Raw genomic sequence first — 20,949 nt, 5'->3', positions numbered from 1 at the left:
AAATCATCATTTAACCGCAAGAAAGGGTCATCAGTTGTTCCCAAAGTCATTCGTAAATCACAAACAGCTTTATGAAACACCCACCAGGGGCCCGTTGCAGAAAGTGTTGCGTTTAAACGCAAGTTAAAAAGTCACGTAAGTCCCAAATGCGCGCTGTTGATTGGTTGAAAATCCAGTTGCGCATGATTTTTAGAGTTGCGATTGATTGCAACTCTTTCTGCAACATGCTCCTGATCTTCTCGCCATTAATGCATGCACACCAGGACCCTGTCTTACAAAGAGTTATGATTGATCCAATCGATTGTAACACTGGAAATCCATCAGTGTCATAATTTTTTCAACAGGAAATTTGCACAATGTCCTTTGTAAAAAAGAGAAGCACAGTTAATTTTCAAGAACAGAATGCTGGAAAATATTCTGAACAAACATGCGTGATAGATGTTGACGTGGCTGGCCATCCATAGTTGCGATTGATTGGATCAATTGCAACTCTTTGTAAGACGGGCCCCAGTTTAGATTTGAATTCTCTAAATATCTGTTTGTTTTAACTTTTGATAACGTTATTGTCTTATGTTTAACATGCTATTCGGAGTTCAATTTAATACAATTTAGTTTGAATTTATTTTGATCAGTCAGTAATCTCTTACAAATTCCAGTTGCTAAGAAATCATGCAGAGAGCGGGCCTTTGCTCATGCAGGACCTAGCCTGTGGAATTCTCTCCCACACAGTTTGTAAACCCAGACTTCAGTGACCACCTTCAAGGGCAACCTGAAAACATACCTGTATAAAAGTGTTTTTTGATAGACTTATTGTTCAGACATGTATTACATGTATATGTAAATAGGTTTTGTTGTTCTGCTCTGAAGCGCCTTGAGCATCTAATCAAGATGGAAAGTGCGCTATATAAATCTTATGTATTATTATTTACATTTTTTTTTTCTAATGCTTGGCTCTTCTTCCGAAGAATGTAATGTGTGTAATCAAATTTGAGCATTTCACAATTATGCGCACCAACATTCATTATCATGAAAGGCCTTCATGTACTTTTCCTTGTGGATGGACAATTTTTCCTAGATAGCGTATACTGCAAGTGAGGAATGATAAATAGAATAAATACTTGACTGAACAATGAATCCCAATCGCAGGGAAGAATATGGGTAACGATCAGTGTGGTCCAAAGAAAAGCACTTAGACAGGGTTCCCAGCCCATCAGGGAAAGTTATTTTACTTTTTTCCAGTCAGCAAAAAAGGAATTTGATTTTAAAAATAGCTCAAATAAAGGAAAAATGCCTCAAATGAGGGAAAAATCAGGGAATTTTGGTGAACCCGAAAGTCAAAAGCACGGTAGTCAATCAGACTCTGTAATGTTTTGTTGCATGTCAAAAACAACATCCATTGAATGGCCTATTTTTGTTGTACTAATAAGTTTTACATTATTGTTTTTATACTGAAAATACATGTAACTCGCTGCAACAACTTAGAAAACTTGCAAAACTGGGAATGGGTAATAGAATTATCAGGGAATTTTAAAACTTCATCAGGGAAAAATAAGGGAATTTGGGGGGTTTTTTTGAAAAGCTGGGAACCCTGTTAGAATAGGAGAGAAATACATGTAGTGATTAATGCAGGGTGAGACAAAAATAAGGGCCCAACTTGTGCATAAGGATTGCAGGGGAAAAATATATTGGGGCTTGGGAGTTTTGCCCCTGGTATGCTCAAATGAAACGTGGGGGTTTTTGTCACAAAGATTTAAGTATGACTTAGGTCGCATTTCAATGCCGACGCGTACATGCTATGCAACGCGCAATCTTATCGATCAATGCGCTTTAGTGCGTGTCCTCTTGGCATGATCTGACCAATGCTGTCATGCCTATTATACCGTGCGCAACTAGACATTTATAAAGTGCGACTCCAAGTCAAACTAAAATCTTTGTGAAACACCCCCCTGGAAAAAATAGAAAGCCCCAGAAAATCCTCTTTCACTGCAATGTTGATTAAAGCTTATCCAACGTCGCAGATTTAGGCTGGAGGTTGTAAAAAGTAACCGTCGAAAATAAAATATTGATTTTTTTTTGCCTGAAGGATTGTGAAATTCACGAATTGTAGAACGATCCATGCGTGAATATGTCTCCTGTTATGCCAAGAACATCATATAGAATTTTGTCAATTCACAGAATGATCTGATAATGCCACTTGCTGTGATGCTGGGAGTCAACAATGGAGATGTCATCATTCAAAGGATTGCGTTGACAGACAGTAAAATGTAAGTTTATAACTGCCTTATTTAGTTTACCAGTCACCCAAAATTTCTCTCTTGTGTTAAGTGGCCTTGTCTCAATTCGTCCTGAGACAGGGGTGGGTTGAACAAAGCTTGGTGATTGATCATACAGTTGATTCATATGATTGATTGCATATATTGATTTATAAAGCTTTTGGTTATTTTCATATGGAGGATGTATCATCAGACACCTCATTCCATATCCTATTATGTAAAACATATATATTTTTTTATTCATCCTGTTTCATTTAAAGATTAAATCTTATTCTTTTGGAATTTACATTATATCAATATTTGGGGGATCTGCTAGCAAATGACGTTATGAATTACAAACATTAAAAATGCATATCTCTCTTTAATATCTTTGATTTTCATCACACTTTCACCAATATCTTCTACAGGTTTTCTGCTTTTATTAAAACCAACTTATAGTCAGGGTGAACTTGCTTTTAATACGTTGTATCCCTCACTTTCCTTTTGTTCATGTTTACAGGCTAAAGGTTGAGTTTCTAGCATTCAACAAAACATCTCATAAACCACTCCCTGGACCTGAGGTCTTAAAGAGATTGAAGAGCAAAGACATTATGTCACAGTCGGCATTACTCAAACATAGTATATTAGAGTATGACACAGTAGGTAAGGCAAACGTAAAAATAACAGTGTTTCATAGCTTCTGTTTTCTTGTATTTTTCCAACGAGTGTGTTTGAAACTGCTTTGTTTACGATTCTTAGATTATGGAAAATAAAGGAACAGGTTTTTTTAAGTGATTAGGTAGAAACACTGAGCTAGATTAGGAGAAGACCACTACACTATTTCCTTGGTTTTATTGATCCAATAATGTTAACTTTCAAGGTAAATATGGAAATACATAAAACATATATACAAATGTTCATAATCATGAATTCAGTTCATACAAAATCGAATCAAATGAATGTTTAGTTTAAAATGAATAGATAAACCATATTCCTGCAAGAAAATACATCTTCATACATCCCCTCCCTGAAAAGTAAATAAGAATGTTATATTCTGTCTTCAGCTTTATGTTCAAAGTAGGTTGTTTTCTATGACATCTAAAATTAGGTGCCATTTCCTACGGTTTTTATCTAATCTTTGAAACAGAGGCTGGTGGGTTCAAATCCCAGCCATGGCATAAACTATGTTCTTCTTCTTCTTTCTGCACACAGTTTGTCAGAAGAACTGTTCCAACCACGGTCATTGTGACCCCTACACAAAACGCTGTGTGTGCGAGACATTCTGGATGGAGAACTTTATCAGGGTAAAATTCCAAGATGGAGAAAGCAACTGTGGTGAGTAGGATCTTATAACATAGGCAAGCTGTCCACAGTCTGAGCCGCTTCTTCTGGCGGAAATCCCGCTGTGAGGGTGTTTTGCATGTTTTCATTACATCTTTCCTGCATATGCCCATTACTTTGTCCGCAATGAAATGTGAGGATTGGTAGTTGTGATAAATTTACAAGGTGCTATAAACTAAAACGCTTGGTAATAACGAGGATAAATGCCTTACCGAATGGCACCAGCGTCCCTAGATTTAACCCTTGATGCACTTGTGCTCTTCGGTAAGGCATTTGTCCTCATAACTAGATTCCTCGGAGTGCACTTTGATCCTCTGATTGCTTGCTAACAAGCATTCATGCTTTATTACCAATCAGGTAGGAAAACAATCAAATATTGTTGTGTAAGCAATGAGAATTTCTCTCAAAGCTCTGTAGAGTATACAGAGTTGTCAATCGATATTAATGAGATGTGTTCGAATGTAAATTAAGTGTTATACTTCCCAACTGATTGACCCCCTCTCTCTCTCTTTTCTCTTGTCTATAGATTGGAGTATTCTATATGTAATTATTGTATGTTTCTTGGTGCTAGTGGCCCTTGGTGTATGTGTATGGTTAATAGCCTGCTGCTGTGCAAGGTAAGTTGAATAAAGCATGTTTTATTCATCTTTTCCCGACACGAATGCACAAATATCTGACCTGCCAACCTCAAACCCACATAAGTCGCCCTTATCATGAATTTGGGATATCTGTTGAACCTGAAAAGGCGCATCCCAAGCTTTCCAATGATATAAAGCCTGTCAAAATTGATCAAAAATAACACAAACAAGAACTTGATAGAATGTAGACAGAATTCAGTGAGAGGTTCAAAGAATAAAGAGAAACAAGGTCAGGGGCCTGTTTCATAAAGGACTTGCAACTGTTGTAACTTTGCCATTATAGCAACTACCATGGTAACCTTGATTTTGATTGGCTGCTGAGCCCTGTTACAATGGAAGTTCCCATAATAGCAAAGTTACAACAGTTGTAAGTCTTTATGAAACGTGGCCCCAAAAGTTTGGAGATCACTCAAGCATGAACTGTGCTCACTGTGCAATCTCGGTAAATTTTCCAAGCAGTCTGCCAAAATGATGTCAGAGAAACCCTTGAATCTTGTCATTAATCATCTTTACACCTTCACAGTGTGAAGAAGAAGATGAATAAATCTTTCAGTAAAGCTAATTTTCTCATTTTGCCCTATGAAAACCAATGATTATTTTGGCTATTTTCAGAGAACCTGACCTCTTAGTGTTGGTTTTGTACTCTTGGTGTGGCAGGCCATATGTATTGTTGAATAAAATCTTCAATTATTTTGCCATTCAATTCAAATTCAGTGGAAAAAATATTTATTTTCTTCCAGTTTACCTACCATGTTCAGCATAAACTTTGAACCAGGGATAATTTAATTAATTTCACAAGTGAAGACAGTCCAACATGAGCTATTATTCTTGTTTCAAGGTTGCTTGATTTCTTAACATGCATCATGGTCCATTTGATGAGTTTTGTTTTTGATTCATGCATGAAATTTTGAATTAACCAAAATTTGATTTTTATACGTCTTTGCCTTGGGCTGTGGAGTTGTCTAATATGCTTGATCTAATCGTACCTGGAGAACATGTTTTTATCATTTTGTTTGCGCTTTTGATGGGTGGTAAGAATGCAACTAATAATATTTTATTTTTCATCTGAATACTTTATAACTGCTTTTTCATTTGATATGAGATTTATTGATAGAAGCATCAAAATTAAATATTTTTTTACAGTAAAAAAATATGAAAAACATCTATTTGATCATTATACACCTTTAAAAAAAATTGTTTTCAAATTCCCACACAACTCAATTACATTGTACCTTTTTTGATATATAAAATCTCAATACAGTCTTGTTGCTTGTTATTCTAATGATGTGCAGATACTGATGTGCAATTTTTTTATTGTTGCACTTTTTAAGATGAGATATTCAAACTTTTAAACTTTAACCGATGTAAAAAAATTCTCATATTTTTATGTAATATCTTTAGAAGGAAGAGAAATTCAGCAATTTCTTTGAGTGAATTCTTGAGGTATTAAAATTTCCATCTTGCATCACGAGTATAATACAAATTTTTGCAATCAAACATTACCTATGTGTTGGCATGGTGTGCATGTGTTATTTGTATGCTTTTTGATCTATGTAGTCAAATATAATGTTTTTGCATGTGTTTTATTATCTGTTTACTTCTAGCATGTTTTTTTATATGCAATTGTTTTATTAATCTTTAAAGTTTAAAGTGTTTGTAATGAGGTCTTTAAAAATCATTTAATAGTCATGTATAATTTCTTTCTCCTTCAAATATAATATTTGTTATGTACCGCTATATAAGAATTACTCTAGCAATCAAATATAGAGTGATTATTATTTTGCAATTCGATCAAGTTAGCTTAACTATTTACAATTCTATTGTATAAAATTTCAGATAAAACATTATTGCTGATTCACTGTTATTGAAGAGTTACATATAAAACTTATATAATTTTGCTAAAAAACAAATCGTGAAGAAACTGACCGGTTATGCAAGAAACAAAAAAGAAAATAGAGGAGATATTTTTTTTATTTTGAAATAGTATTTATTAAATCATTCAGTTCAAAATCATACATACAATAGTATATGATGCAGTATTTGGTACCCTGGGGTACCAAATAATAATCCGCCATTATGTTGAATTATTTATTTTATATTTTGCACTGTACCCTGGGTCCCCATTCATTGTCATGATTGTCGCACCGATTGTACGACCGTGATCACCATGACAACAATGTAACTGTACACTATTACCACATGAGATGGCGCTGCACAACGCCGTACCCCGGGGTACTATGGTACTCCGGTGTACGGCGTGGTGCATCATATCAACAAAATATTGTTCACAAAGTCAAATAAATAATTATTCATAATACAAAAAAAAACTGTACACACACACAAAGAAAATACAGAATATAACATTCGAGTCATCAAGAACAAAGTAAATACTTAACTCTGTAGATAGAAGGAAAAAAAATAGATATAACAAAAGAATTTATAGCGACGCAATTGAACTGAATGAGTAAACAAAGTAAAAGCCCTCCCATCCCAACTGCCCCCCCCCCATCCCATCCAAGCCCAGTAAGCGCGGCCTGCTTCCCTCCCCTCAACTCTAGCTACCCTCCATTTCAATCTACATTCTGAGCCACAAACATGATCCAACTTATGCTTATGAAGTTTCAATTTTAAAAAGATGGTAATTATTTGTGTGAAGTAATGCATGGTGTTCTATCACTTATCTATGTCCATGTGAACCATGCTATGCTTGAATTGCTAATATCTATTTTAAGCCATCAGTTTGTGTCTATCAATGTGAAACAACAGTTTTAGTGTGGGCAATCAAATGTGTTAACTTTCCTGTCTTTGTGTTGCTGTTATGTATTTTGCATGTGTTTATACATGTATTCACTTTTGTTTTTGTAGATTTTGTTCTTCAAAGTATAATGTATATTTGGTATGCTCATAGACACACAAATATTTCTCTTTTTTGATTTCTTGTGCTGGCATAGGTTGACTAATCTGATGCTACCCATGTGTTAATTGTTGTTCTCCTTTTTTAACTATGTATTCATTCATCTCAGCCCTCTTTGCCGCTTATATGCTTGTCTTTCTATTTCATCCTCCTCTCTTTATCTTTCTCTCATTCTCCCTTCCTCTCTGCAGTCTCCATTTTTTATATTCTCCCTCTCGCTCTCTCTCCCTCTCTCTCACCATCTCCCTTCATTCCCTTCCCTCTCTACAAGTCTCTTGTCTCTTCCTCTTTGCTTTTTTCTCATTTCCTTTCTCCATTGCTTTCAGCAGGACTGGCTGCCAAGTCTCCCGGATTAGCTGACAAAATCACTGAAAACAAAAAAAAATGACCGATTTTAGCGTGAAAACATGCAAAGGGGGTTTTAACCCCTCCCTGATTCATACATGTACATGTGAAATAATGTCTTGTATGTCAACTGGATTATTTGTAATTAAGGAAGATCTCCATAGTTTCTTGGTGATCCTCCCTGCAATATGAGTTGGCAGTTCTGATCTCCAAAGTGACTTTTGCTAAATTTTCTCTTCTCTATCAGCTTCCCCTTTTCCATTCCCCCTCTTTATATCTATCTATCTACCCCCTCCCCCCTTCGTTTTCCTTCCAGCTGTGCACATTCTTTCTTGTAAAGCTCCTTAATTTTTTTTGTACTACTGGGTAATGTTGCTTTACTAATGTATATAAATGATACTCCACTTATGTGGATTGGGCAATGTAATTAAACATTTTTTGATGTTTTTTTTCTGCATAAAATTGCCTACACATACATTGCCTTTCATTTTTTTAACCAAACCAACTCAAAACAGCTACAACTAATGATAAAATTTGACCAATTACATGTACTTTGCACATGTAGATGACATGAGTTTCATGTACATGATTTTAAACAATACAATAAATGAATAAATCAAAGAGTTCTGCAAATATTCTCTATTTACTTATAATATACGATGTTAAGTTATGGCAGATTGAAAAAAAGGTGCATTTCATTAACAAGAAAAAATGCAAAGTTTGCTATTTGCATGACAAGTATGATTTGTTAAACAAATGGACCTCAATCAGTTGCATATTGGATAGAATGTTTTAGGATTATTCTGTATGAAATAAAATATGTTAAAGATGTTTTTAGAAGTTAATTTGGATGGGTAATTGAATATTACCTCTTGTTAATTTTGAAGGAATTCAAACCTAAGACTTCATACATCCAGCATTAGAAATATTTGTACAAGTAGCCATTTACCAGGTCACCTTAACTTGTGAACAAATTATAATAGACATGATTAAGCATTTTTTATTTTGAATTTCCTTGGAGAACTTGTTTTGAACAATATCCTTGTATTTTTTGTTTGAGCAGGAGAAAAAAGAGAGGAAGAAGGCGGCATCGCTACACTCTGTTAGAAGATCAGGAAGGCAATGATATGATGGAGATGCATCCAAAAATGGGAAATGGTATGTAACATGTTATTTAGAAAGTCGTATTGTATTGAAGCTTGAATTAATAAATGAATTAAGCATAGTCATGACATGAAATCTGCATGAATAGTGGTTTCAAAATCAACTATTCAGCCATTAAGAATTCCCTTCACAGTGAACCCAAAAGCTATCTATTTAATCAATGTTACTGTCTCAATTTTAATCTCAGCAGCATAGCTGAGAGAGACTATCGGTGCCACTTTTCATGAGGTAGTGGTGGTGTTGTCCATATTGAAATCTTTACCAAAGTTAAGTTTTTGTAAAGCCGTCATAACTTGAAAAAAAGTATATGGTTCCTGTTCATGACTTAAAAATGTTTACATGATGGTAATCAAGTATCATCATCTTGCACAAGTTTCAGGTCACATGATCAAGGTTGAAGGTCCTTTGGGTCAATGTACTTAGACCATGTGTCGGAAATCACCCGAGGTTAAGTTTCTGAAATATCAACATAACCTTAAAAGTATTGGGATCTAGTACATGAAACTTGGACATTAGGGTTATCAGATATCCTTGATTGTCCTATCTGAGTTTTAGGTCACATGATGAAGGTGAAAGGTCATTTCGGGTCAATGAGCTTTTGAGGGTTTCAGATTATCGAAACTATAAAGAGATACACTATAGGCTCGTGAAAATGAATTGATATTTTATATTGATTGTAATACCTTCATCCTATACTAACTGATTCCCTAGGTAACAATGGCAACGTTCTTGATAAACTAACAGGCAGAAGTAACTCATCTGAAGGTAGCTGTATTGGTGTAGACATTTTACTTCATGGTCTAACCCATCCCAGCTGATATATTGCCACCCCCCCCCTTTCCCCTCACCCATCCTAGTCTGCGAGCACAGACTCCAGTTTTGACAAGTAATGCTGTGTTTAGGGTGTAGACCAGACTCTCAGACCTTGTGTATGTGTCATGGTGCGTATTGAGTGAATCTAGCCTCACTGCTTACGTCTCTGCACTATACGTGCGTGATGCGAAAGCAAAAAGTCTGTGCCTGCCGACTACCCAACCCCTCATCATCCCATATGTATCTTTATATCTCTCTCTCTCTCTTTCCCTGCTCTTCTTTCTATCTGTATTCTCTCTTATTTTCTACTTCGTCTGTTCTCTGCTGCTGTCATTTTGTATCTTCATATAAAATCTCTTTATGAGTGAGAGCTTTTGTATGTTGTATTCTTTTAGAGCAAGCTGTACTTTTTATATTACTCTCTCTTTGTTGACCACATGTCCTCTCTTTCTCCTCTCCCCTCTTTTCTTATATCTTCTCTCCTATTCTCTCTTCCTCTTTTCCACCATTTCTATCACCTCACTATTCTCTCCATCTTTCTCTTTTATTAACTTTCTCCCCCTGTCTCTGAATGCCTCTCTGTCTATTTCTCTCTCTCTCATCCTTCTCTCCCAAGAGTGCAGTATATGTGCTATTCTTTAATTCCAAACAATCTTTATAGATATATATTCTTCTGTAATCCTAAACAATCTTTTGTAATCCCTCAATTTCTTTATTCTCATATTTACTCTTATGTGTCTTTTTCTTTTCTTTTTTTATAGATATATATTCTTCTGTAATCCTAAACAATCTTTTCTTATCCCTCAATTTCTTTATTCTCATATTTACTCTTATGTGTCTTTCTTTTTCTTTATAGATATATATTCTTCTGTAATCCTAAACAATCTTTTCTTATCCCTCAATTTCTTTATTCTCATATTTACTCTTATGTGTCTTTTTCTTTTCTTTTTTTATAGATATATATTCTTCTGTAATCCTAAACAATCTTTTCTAATCCCTCAATTTCTTTATTCTCATATTTACTCTTATGTGTCTTTTTCTTTTCTTTTTTTATAGATATATATTCTTCTGTAATCCTAAACAATCTTTTCTAATCCCTCAATTTCTTTATTCTCATATTTACTCTTATGTGTCTTTTTCTTTTTTTTTTATAGATATATATTCTTCTGTAATCCTAAACAATCTTTTCTTATCCCTCAATTTCTTTATTCTCATATTTACTCTTATGTGTCTTTTTCTTTTTTCTTTATAGATATATATTTTTCTGTAATCCTAAACAATCTTTTCTTATCCCTCAATTTCTTTATTCTCATATTTACTCTTATGTGTCTTTTCCCCCCTCACGACAGAGACATTCAAATATCTGAGGGCCAATATTCATAAATAGTTACAACTATTATAACAGTGCCATCATGACAATTTCCATAGTAACAGCTTAGTAGCCTATTACATGTACATTGAAGGTTTCCATGGAAGTTACAATAATGGCAAAGTTATGATAGTTGTTTGTCTTTATGAAATGGGACCCTCTTTTTGTTCTTTTTTTTCCCTTTGCCTTTTTTTTTGCTCACTATCCTGTGCATCAAATATGCATTTCCTTTTAAATTTTTCACCCAAATATAAGCCAACAATCTAAACTTTCCTTTGATCCTTGTTTTCAAGTACAATAGTTATTTTTCTGCTTTTTGCAAAAGTAGCAGCTCATATGTTGTTTTTTCTTTTTATTGTAATCATTGTATTTTCTTATTTTCATCTACCAATACCCCAAAAGACCATGTAAAGTGCAAGTTACAATTGTCCTGCGGATTTTGTTCAAAATAATCAGCTCTGCTCCCAAGTCTATGTCGGAGATTTTTTCGCATATTACAAGCCATTACATCATGAGATCAGTGCAATATATAAAGTGTTATTAATTTGATATTGTACTACCTTGCAGCATTGTCATATGATGTGCGTGAATGCTCAGTCCTTATTAGAAATGCATCATGTGATAGAATATTGTAATTGTTATCAAGAATGACTATATAGCTTAAAGTTTATGACCCTCTAATCCGTGAATACTTAGTTAGCAGTGCCATTGTGATACTGTTTGTCACCTTGTCAAACGTCAGTCGCGCTTTTTCCCGCAGAAATCCTGCAAGCGTCTTTTCATAACCAATCCTCACAATTCATCATGGACTCAACAATGTAAATGTTGAAAATCTTACATGAACAGACGCTGAGTGCCTTAATATTGGCATTCTTATCTTTGATAAGTTGCCTTGTTCTTTTAGACTAAGTTTTCTGTAATGTGCATGATGTATTTCGGTTCATAAACTAGAATATTTTTCTCAGTTTTCAATAAATGTTGGGAGATACGAATATCATTTAGTCTGGACTACATGAAAATTATTGCTTGTAAATGTTTACTATATATGGAAGGACATGGTGTTTATGCTAAGATTTAACAGTTTAAAGTCCTGCTTGATACAATGATAAGACATACTGTAATATAGAAGTAAAGAGATGACAGTGAGATATTATTTTTTAAGTGAAAATTAGTAGCAGAGGAAACAGAAAAAATATGTATATATGAATAAATGGAATAAAAATTGGGCAAATATAAATAGGACGAGGAGAAAGAGGTAGGAGGGGAAGAAGAAAATTTAGAGTAGTTCAAGATGGAGGGTTATAAGAAGAAAAAAGTTAATAGAAATGGATGGAATACTTAATATCATAAGTCTTATCTACAATTCTAGTTCATATAAGTTACACTTTTCAAAAAATGAGAGTTAATCCTCATGAAACCATATTACCATATCGTGCAAGCCAGTGGCATCCTTGCTGCACGCGTTATTTATTTTTTTCATTTAAACTTTTAAAAAAATCTAATTCTGATGGTGACTTTCGTGCTTATTATGCACAGGAATACTTTATTTTTGGTTCGATGATCCCCACATGCAGGCTAATCTATAATAGTGCCCGCTTTGGAATCATTTTGATGATGAATAAATAATGATAGACTCATTCCCCAGCATGTTCCTGAAAAGAAAATATTTTACAAAAAATTATAGTTTTGCTATATTATCTTTATTTTGTATTTATTTCTTGTTTTACATGATTTAGATTTTATTCCTGAAATTATGATCAGAGGAAGAAAAACAAACCATCAATTCCGTCATAAATCATTTTTGCTGCTGCTTTTTGTATATGTGCACTAAATGCAGTGATGGGCTCAGCTTAGCAAAGTCTCATACCATTCAAATGCAAAAAATTTGGTTGTTCTCAAAGGTACGCACGACTTTACGCATGACATGTTGGTATGTGCTAAGTCAGCTACTTGGGGATATCATGTAGTGCAAGAAAGAGGGTCACCAGTCGTACTCATTTGTAACTTACGAACAGCTTTATGAAACACCCACCAACAATGCAAACATACTTTTTGCCTTGCCATTTATGGAATGATATGTCAGTCAAAATAACAAAATATTGTACAATATAACAAAAAAGTAAGCAAAAGATGAAAATTATTGAATTTTACGTGATCATTTCCGAATGCACAATTTCAGATTCATCTCACTTTTTGCTCTTCATTTTGTTCCATACCAAAAACAAGTTTTTAAGATGTTGCGCATTTACTAAAGTAAATTTTCTTGTCAGTTGATTTGAAGATGACTTTACTTTACACTTGAATATGTGTGCAGTACCTTGTAACAGTTCATGAATAATTGATATTCCTATTGTGTATTTATTTGTCTTTGTTATTTTTGCATCCATTTTACTGTCTCATTTGTCAAGTAATATTAATGAAACACTGTCGTTAGGTTTTAAGAATAAATTCAATCATGTGTCATTTAATTCCTAAGAGATTAATTTTTAATGCATTCAATATAATCATAGTCCCATTTAATGTAATTCATGGTTTTTTTTTTCATTACAGGTAAGCAGAGTAGCAGCATCATGATATCTGAATCGGGCGAAGATAGCGATGATGAGACTACCGTCTTTGATATCAAGCGACAGGATCGGAATGGATCCAAACCCGCCAATGGCTACACAACGGGCAAGCATCGATCAAGCAGGATCCCACATAGGACTGATAAACTTTGAATCCTTCGAGTCTTTGCCATGATGCGATGGAAGTTTATTTTATTTGTCAGATTCTGAGGACAGTTTTTGTGTTGAATTGAGAATTGACTCGCGTAGAGTGGCAGATGGGATACCTTGATTTTATTTATGTTTTGGATATAGTGATTCAGCATTGTTTATGTGAGAGGACATAGCCGTCCAGAAATGAAGAAGACTTGGTTACATTTTGATTTGATTACAAGGAATGCACCGAAACCACCGACTTCCATACAGAGGCATGGGACTGAGGCAGAACCAAACGTGTAGAGAGAAATCTTGTTTTCTGATGAAGTTCTTTCTCTGTCAAGTTCTTTCATGGATCAAGGGGCAGTTTAACGGATTGTGTTTTCTTTCTTTTAGATTTTCCATTATTTACATCCAGCCTGTTTCTTGGACAAATACTGCACGGAAATTAATCCCCCCTTTTTTTCTCTCTCGCTATCTCTTCTATTTTATTCTTATTCTAGCCTCTTCTTTGATATTTTGTTTACTTAGACAACAATCTTTCACCCATACTTTGCCTGTTGTGTGTGAATAATACCTTTATTTGCGAGGGGGGAGATGGCAAAAGACAAAATTGAAATTCTGAATATATAATGTATTTATCTATTTCCAGCACTTGACATCCATTTGTCGTTATCAAACGCATTGTGGTTGAAAGGACTTGTAGTTATAATTTCGTCTTAGATCATTTCCTCGATGTCAAAAAAAATAATTTCCTTGTCCATAAATGAAAAAAATGATTGACAACTCATGAAGAATTCATTGTTTTATACCCTGGTTGATAACTCAAACAAAAATTTTGTGAATGATTCTCATCAATATCTAATATCAGACCAAAATATAAAACAACTTCATTGGGCTAATTTCTAAGCTCATCTGCCAAAATTTGCTATTGTATTACATTTAATATTAGGCCCTACGGGAGGTTCAGTGGCTCTTTTATATTTTTCTAGGAAACTGAGGCATTTGGGGGGCAAATAAGCCCCCCCCCCCCCCCCCCCCACCCATTCCCATTCAATTTCTTTTAATGTAGGTTTACATTAAAATGTTGCAATTCTATCTGAATCGTTTTCAAAGCAATATAATTGAGTAGATCTAACTTTTTTTTATAGTTAGATAATTTGTTTTAATTAATTTCCTTATTAAGTTGATACCTGTATGAGACAACTCATGTGTTTTATTTCCTTTAAACATAGGTAACCACTTACATTTGAAATGTTTGTTGTATGGAATCTTCATATCCAAGTATAATAATAATCCATTTATGCATGTTTTTCAAGCCATTTTCTTTCTAATATTTGATTGAAAGAAAATGAAGGCATGCATGAGCTCCAGATTCATTTGTGAATTGGGATTAAAATTCAAATACTTTTCCCATTCTTATAATCATTTTCAGTAACTAGTTATGAATAGTTGAAAGGAATTTAAAGATATATATAACTTAGAGACAATTTTAGATATTTGTTAGAATTATTATTTATTAAAAGAAAAAAGATATTTATATTTGATTATTCGTTTATTCGAACTATCTTATTTTAAAAAAAGAAAATGGGAAAACCTCATTGCGTGAAATCATGTTATGAATAAAGGAGCTAAATTTGAAAGAAGACCTTTGAATTTATAAGGTTGACGATCATTTACTTAACAGCATTTCTTTATCCACTTTACAACTCTACCGAAACCAGCCAGAATCTAGGTGGAAATATGTGTCAATATTAGCAAACAATCTTGTGATACTTTTCACCAGAATGTATCAAACATTAGGGTCCTACTAACATTGTAATAATGATGTGCAGTTTTTTAATTGATTTAGGTGTGTCATGTGCTTGCTTCGATCAAATTTCTCAAGCCTGTTACAAATTACTTGAATAAATTATATGAATATTATGCGATAATACTTTCCGATGTTTTTACTTTTTTTCCGGTATTATTACTTTTTTCCAGTATCATTACTGGAGAACTGCTGGCATAACATTTCTTGGATCTCATTCATGTATTCTACATTTTCTTCTAACTTATTTCAATTCTTTTGTGCAATGAAATGTGTTTGTATATAACTTTTCATTTGATAACAAACAATTTATTACATGAATGTCTTGTATTCCACAAATACATAGACATCAGTTGTTATGTACTAAATTATGACATCAGTATTTTGTAATACATTTAAAAGTTGTCTCATTTCGTGACATTTTTTTAATGTTATGTAAAGGTAAGCTTGTGTTGTTTGGTATGTGGTCTATGTTATTTCAGGATGATTTTTATGTGTGTTTGTGTTTTAATATGATTATGATATCATTTATTATTTTAGGAAGTTGTCTGTTTATTATCTATTTTTTTTATTTTTTTTATTGAATCAGAAGTACTATTGAATTTTGTTATCTTTTTGTGTTCACTCTCCATGCATTTGAATTTTATATTTTTTTTATTTCTAGTTCATAAGTTATTTTCTCCTAAGAAAAATATGAGCAGAAGTGGTTCCAAATGATATAATGTTTACATTTATATACTGAATATACTGAATTTAGTTATCCTATCTTTTATTTGTAACAAAACAATATGTTTGATGTGAAAGAAATAAAAATGATAACAGGATTGATCATGGATGAATAAAGAGACAAATCAAATAAGCTTCATCTGTTGTGTACTGCACACAAATATTATTGCTCTGGACATATTCAAAATGTTCTGTTTATAAGTATGAGCTATAATACATTCATTTCTTTATCATAAGTTTATTTACAATTCTTTTGGTTCATGAAATATCTTTATCTTAGAAGAACTGTTTTGGAAAACAGGTTTTCAGCATTATGCTATTAATATTGATATAAATGAATTTAAAAAAAGGATGAATTATATACCCTAATGTAAATATAATGGCAGATCAAAGTACTAAAGTAAATAAAGATTACAAATTTTATGAGATACAAGTACTTTTTTATTTATGGCAAGATTTTTTTCTCTATAACTTTTAAATGAACTATTCATGTATAAGTTGCTAGTTATTCTCTAAATATTTTTATGTAACCTTATTTTTTTTCTCCAGCACTCTCTTAGAGACAAAAACGCTAATCTATGCAGAATTGCATTTGTAAATTTATGAAAAATAAAAACACAAACCATTTTCTAACTTCAGCTCATGTTAATAATGACATTAAACCCTCACTTCATGTACTGTATATAGTATAGCAGGGGGCATTTTTTCTACTGACTATCAATTTGAAAGTCATATCCATAATACAAGTGTAGTATTTAATTCATGTCAAGTATATTGTTTGATGTAAAGTACTACTGGGTGCTTCCATTTCTGTAGTTTGAAATTAAGATGTTTTTTCTTCAACAATTCCCGTGTTTTATTTCTCTATGTGTGAATGTAAGATGTCCGTCACTTTGTTTGTACATTCCAAGGATTTTGTCCTTACAAAACAGCTGGCTGTAAATATTTCTTTGTGACATTGTAATTAAAAATCAAATGAGGAATATACTGATACTTATGCTTAACTCTTGAACGGTATTAACGTGCAGTACAAATGGATATAATTTTCAAGATTATCAGATTTATTTTATTTTGTTGGGTTGGTAGGAAAGTACTAACTATTTCATTGCTGTAAATTTCTTTTTTTTCATGTTGTGTATCAGAGTACTAACAGGATTATAGTGTACTACCACAAATACTGCCATCACTTTATAATTAGTTGTAGCTAGATTGGCAAGCCAGAGAATGGTGTGTTGAATTAACATGCATTTCCCTGGATATCTACAAATGTTAAATAATGAATGTGTGAAAATGGGCACTTGGTTCCAAGTGATATTAGGCTTAGCCATAGTGTAGGGATGCAAGTTCCAATACATGTGAGTTGTCAATTCACCAAATCCCACTTATTCCAAGCCCACATTACCCTCCCACTTGTTACCATCCCTCTTTGTCTCAATCAACTTGGTCTCACCCCACTTGGTCTCATTTTGGCTCCACCTCACTTGGTCTCACCTTGGCTCCACCCCACTTGGTCTCACCTTGGCTCCACCCCACTTGGTCTCACCTTGGCTCCACCCCACTTGGTCTCACCTTGGCTCCACCCCACTTGGTCTCACCTTGGCTCCACCCCACTTGGTCTCACCCTTGCTCCACCCCACTTGGTCCCACCCCAATTGGTCCCAGCCCACTTGGTACCATCCCGCTTCGTCTCACTCCACTTGGTCCCACCCAACTTGGTCCTAACTCACTTGTTCTCACTCCACTTGGTCTCAGCATACCTGGTACCATCCTACTTGTTCCAAGCCCACCTGACCCTCCCCACTTGGTCCCATTCTACTTGGTCTCTCCCCCCTTTGTACATTCCTACTTGGCCTCTCTCCACTTGATCTGACCCTACTTAGTACCATCCCATTTGCTCCAACCCAATTAGCCCCCCCCCCACCACCACCACTTAGTCACACCCCACTTAGTACAACCCCATTTCATCTTATGCCCTTTCAGCAAAATCAAGCAAAAATATAACATTCACATTTCTGATCGGGTGAAAAAAAATCAAGTTGCAATATCTGGAGTTACATTTAATCGTATCTCTTCCTGTAATGGAACATTTGTTTCAACCATTTTGGGCTTGTTCCCGTTTCAACACACTTAGCATATTATAACTTAGTCCCAGGGACCTCTTACAGGAAATGGTCTGTTTCGACACAAGAGGTGGCAATTAGTAAATTTAGTAATTGATGAAATAATGATTCCTTTTTGGATTACTTGTCTGTAGTGTTAAGTTTGGGAGAGAGAAGATGAAAACGATAAGTAACAGAAAACTATTTATCGCATTCAAGCAAAACTTTTACAGCAGTAGTAGAATATGTTGACCTGAAAGCGATAAACTTAATGTTTATAACAATTTTCCGTAGGTTTGAAAATGCATTTTATATACCATTGATTGTTCATCAAGGGTTGTCTCAGTCATATCAAATATTATCTTGATATCTTTAATTGTTTTATCACTTGTTTGAATGAGATCCAATACTCTGTATACAACAGATCAGTCATGTCACACTCTTGAATATACAGTTGTGTATTCATGATGCTATGTAAGGCCACCCTCCCACAAACTTTGTTCACTGAATTTGGACTGCAATTTTCTGGATCACATCAATACAAACCGTGTGCAATACATTGCAATTTGTGCGTACAAGGAAAAGAAAATTGTTTAAAGGATACATTGTTCACGATCAACTTTTATGAAACGAGTCCCTAATTGTTTGTTATTTTACATTCTGAAGACAAGCACAATGTATTACAACTCACCAACTTTATGCACAGTACAAACACTTGCTTCATATTCTTGAATATGCTTCATTATCTTTTTTCTTTCTTGAAGAATCAGATGATTATCATGTCCCATTATACAGTTTCTTTCATTTAATTTTGCTTTGTAATATGAACTTGGAAATGCAATGAAGGACAAGACTTATTCAGTATTTCATAACAAAAATATATGAAAGTAAAAAAAAATAATAATAAATCAAGTGTTTGTGTTTTATTATTTTGATTTCCATGTGTTTGTACGATGTATGTTTATTTGAATTCGAAAACAAACGTTGCCAAGACAAATGACAGGAAAACTGATATATCAAGTGATCCAAAATGCTTCTCTGTAAAATGACTAACATAACTCCATTTAAGTTTTTTCAGGGATTTGGCTTAAAGAATTATTTTGATGTTTATAGCATGATTTTCTTTTTTAGAAGTAGTGTAGTTGAGAAGGAAATGACGGAGTGTGATGAAGTGTTATCTTGGTTAGATACATTGATCAATTTGATTACGCTGTGAGTTATTTAGAGAATGTATAGGTGTGTTTGCAAATCCCACTTATTCCAAGCCCACATTACCCTCCCACTTGTTACCATCCCTCTTTGTCTCAATCAACTTGGTCTCACCCCACTTGGTCTCATTTTGGCTCCACCCCACTTGGTCTCACCTTGGCTCCACCCCACTTGGTCCCACCCCAATTGGTCCCAGCCCACTTGGTACCATCCCGCTTCGTCCCACTCCACTTGGTCCCACCCAACTTGGTCCTAACTCACTTGTTCTCACTCCACTTGGTCTCAGCATACCTGGTACCATCCTACTTGTTCCAAGCCCACCTGACCCTTCCCACTTGGTCCCATTCTTCTTGGTCTCTCCCCCCTTTGTACATTCCTACTTGGCCTCTCTCCACTTGATCTGACCCTACTTAGTACCATCCCATTTGCTCCAACCCAATTAGCCCCCCCCCCCCCACCACCACCACTTAGTCACACCCCACTTAGTACAACCCCATTTCATCTTATGCCCTTTCAGCAAAATCAAGCAAAAATATAACATTCACATTTCTGATCGGGTGAAAAAAAATCAAGTTGCAATATCTGGAGTTACATTTAATCGTATCTCTTCCTGCAAGGGACCATTTGTTTCAACCATTTTGGGGCTTGTTCCCATTTCAACACACTTAGTATATTATAACTTAGTCCCAGGGACCTCTTACAGGAAATGGTCTGTTTCGACACAAGAGGTGGCAATTAGTAAATTTAGTAATTGATGAAATAATGATTCCTTTTTGGATTACTTGTCTGTAGTGTTAAGTTTGGGAGAGAGAAGATGAAAACGATAAGTAACAGAAAACTATTTATCGCATTCAAGCAAAACTTTTACAGCAGTAGTAGAATATGTTGACCTGAAAGCGATAAACTTAATGTTTATAACAATTTTCCGTAGGTTTGAAAATGCATTTTATATACCATTGATTGTTCATCAAGGGTTGTCTCAGTCATATCAAATATTATCTTGATATCTTTAATTGTTTTATCACTTGTTTGAATGAGATCCAATACTCTGTATACAACAGATCAGTCATGTCACACTCTTGAATATACAGTTGTGTATTCATGATGCTATGTAAGGCCACCCTCCCACAAACTTTGTTCACTGAATTTAGACTGCAAATTTCAGGATCACATCAATACAAACCGTGTGCAATACAATGTAATTTATGCGTACAAGGAAAAGAAAATTGTTTAAAGGATGAATTGTTCACAATCAACTTTTATGAAACGAGTCCCTAATTGTTTGTTATTTTACATTCTGAAGACAAGTACAATGTATTACAACTCACCAACCTTATGCACAGTACATACACTTGCTTCATATTCTTGAATGTGCTTCATTATGGGTTTTTTTGGAAGAATCAGATGATTATCATGCCCCGTTATACAGTTTCTTTCATTTAATTCTGCTTTGTAATATGAACTTGGAAATGCAATGAAGGACAAGACTTATTCAGTATTTCATAACAAAACAAATATATGAAAGTACAAAAACTAATAATAAATCAAGTGTTTGTGTTTTATTATT

At 34.2% G+C, this 20,949-nt stretch overlaps 1 protein-coding gene and 1 long non-coding RNA gene across 2 annotated transcripts in view; one reads left to right on the top strand and one right to left on the bottom strand.

The window, feature by feature from the left end:
- The window catches only part of LOC121418706 (dyslexia-associated protein KIAA0319-like protein), a 66,680-nt gene extending 52,411 nt beyond the window's left edge, over positions 1 to 14,269 (top strand). The window contains exons 21-26 of the mRNA XM_041612768.1: positions 2,176 to 2,264; positions 2,773 to 2,915; positions 3,465 to 3,587; positions 4,120 to 4,210; positions 8,554 to 8,648; positions 13,387 to 14,269. Coding sequence (XP_041468702.1) covers positions 2,176 to 2,264; positions 2,773 to 2,915; positions 3,465 to 3,587; positions 4,120 to 4,210; positions 8,554 to 8,648; positions 13,387 to 13,556 — 711 coding nt within the window. The 3' untranslated portion in view covers positions 13,557 to 14,269. The remainder of the gene's footprint in view (positions 1 to 2,175; positions 2,265 to 2,772; positions 2,916 to 3,464; positions 3,588 to 4,119; positions 4,211 to 8,553; positions 8,649 to 13,386) is intronic.
- Positions 14,270 to 16,817: 2,548 nt separating this feature from the next.
- LOC121418705 lies at positions 16,818 to 20,926 on the bottom strand. Its single transcript, XR_005970503.1, has 2 exons — positions 19,523 to 20,926; positions 16,818 to 17,550 (listed from the first exon to the last, which is right to left on the bottom strand). It is a non-coding gene; the product is annotated as an uncharacterized LOC121418705 (long non-coding RNA).
- Positions 20,927 to 20,949: the final 23 nt, after the last annotated feature.

The sequence above is a fragment of the Lytechinus variegatus genome, chromosome 1, assembly GCF_018143015.1.
Source record: "Lytechinus variegatus isolate NC3 chromosome 1, Lvar_3.0, whole genome shotgun sequence".
Classification (NCBI taxonomy): domain Eukaryota; kingdom Metazoa; phylum Echinodermata; class Echinoidea; order Temnopleuroida; family Toxopneustidae; genus Lytechinus; species Lytechinus variegatus.
Note: the sequence above shows the minus strand (reverse complement) of the source record. Positions and strands in the feature narration are given on the sequence as shown.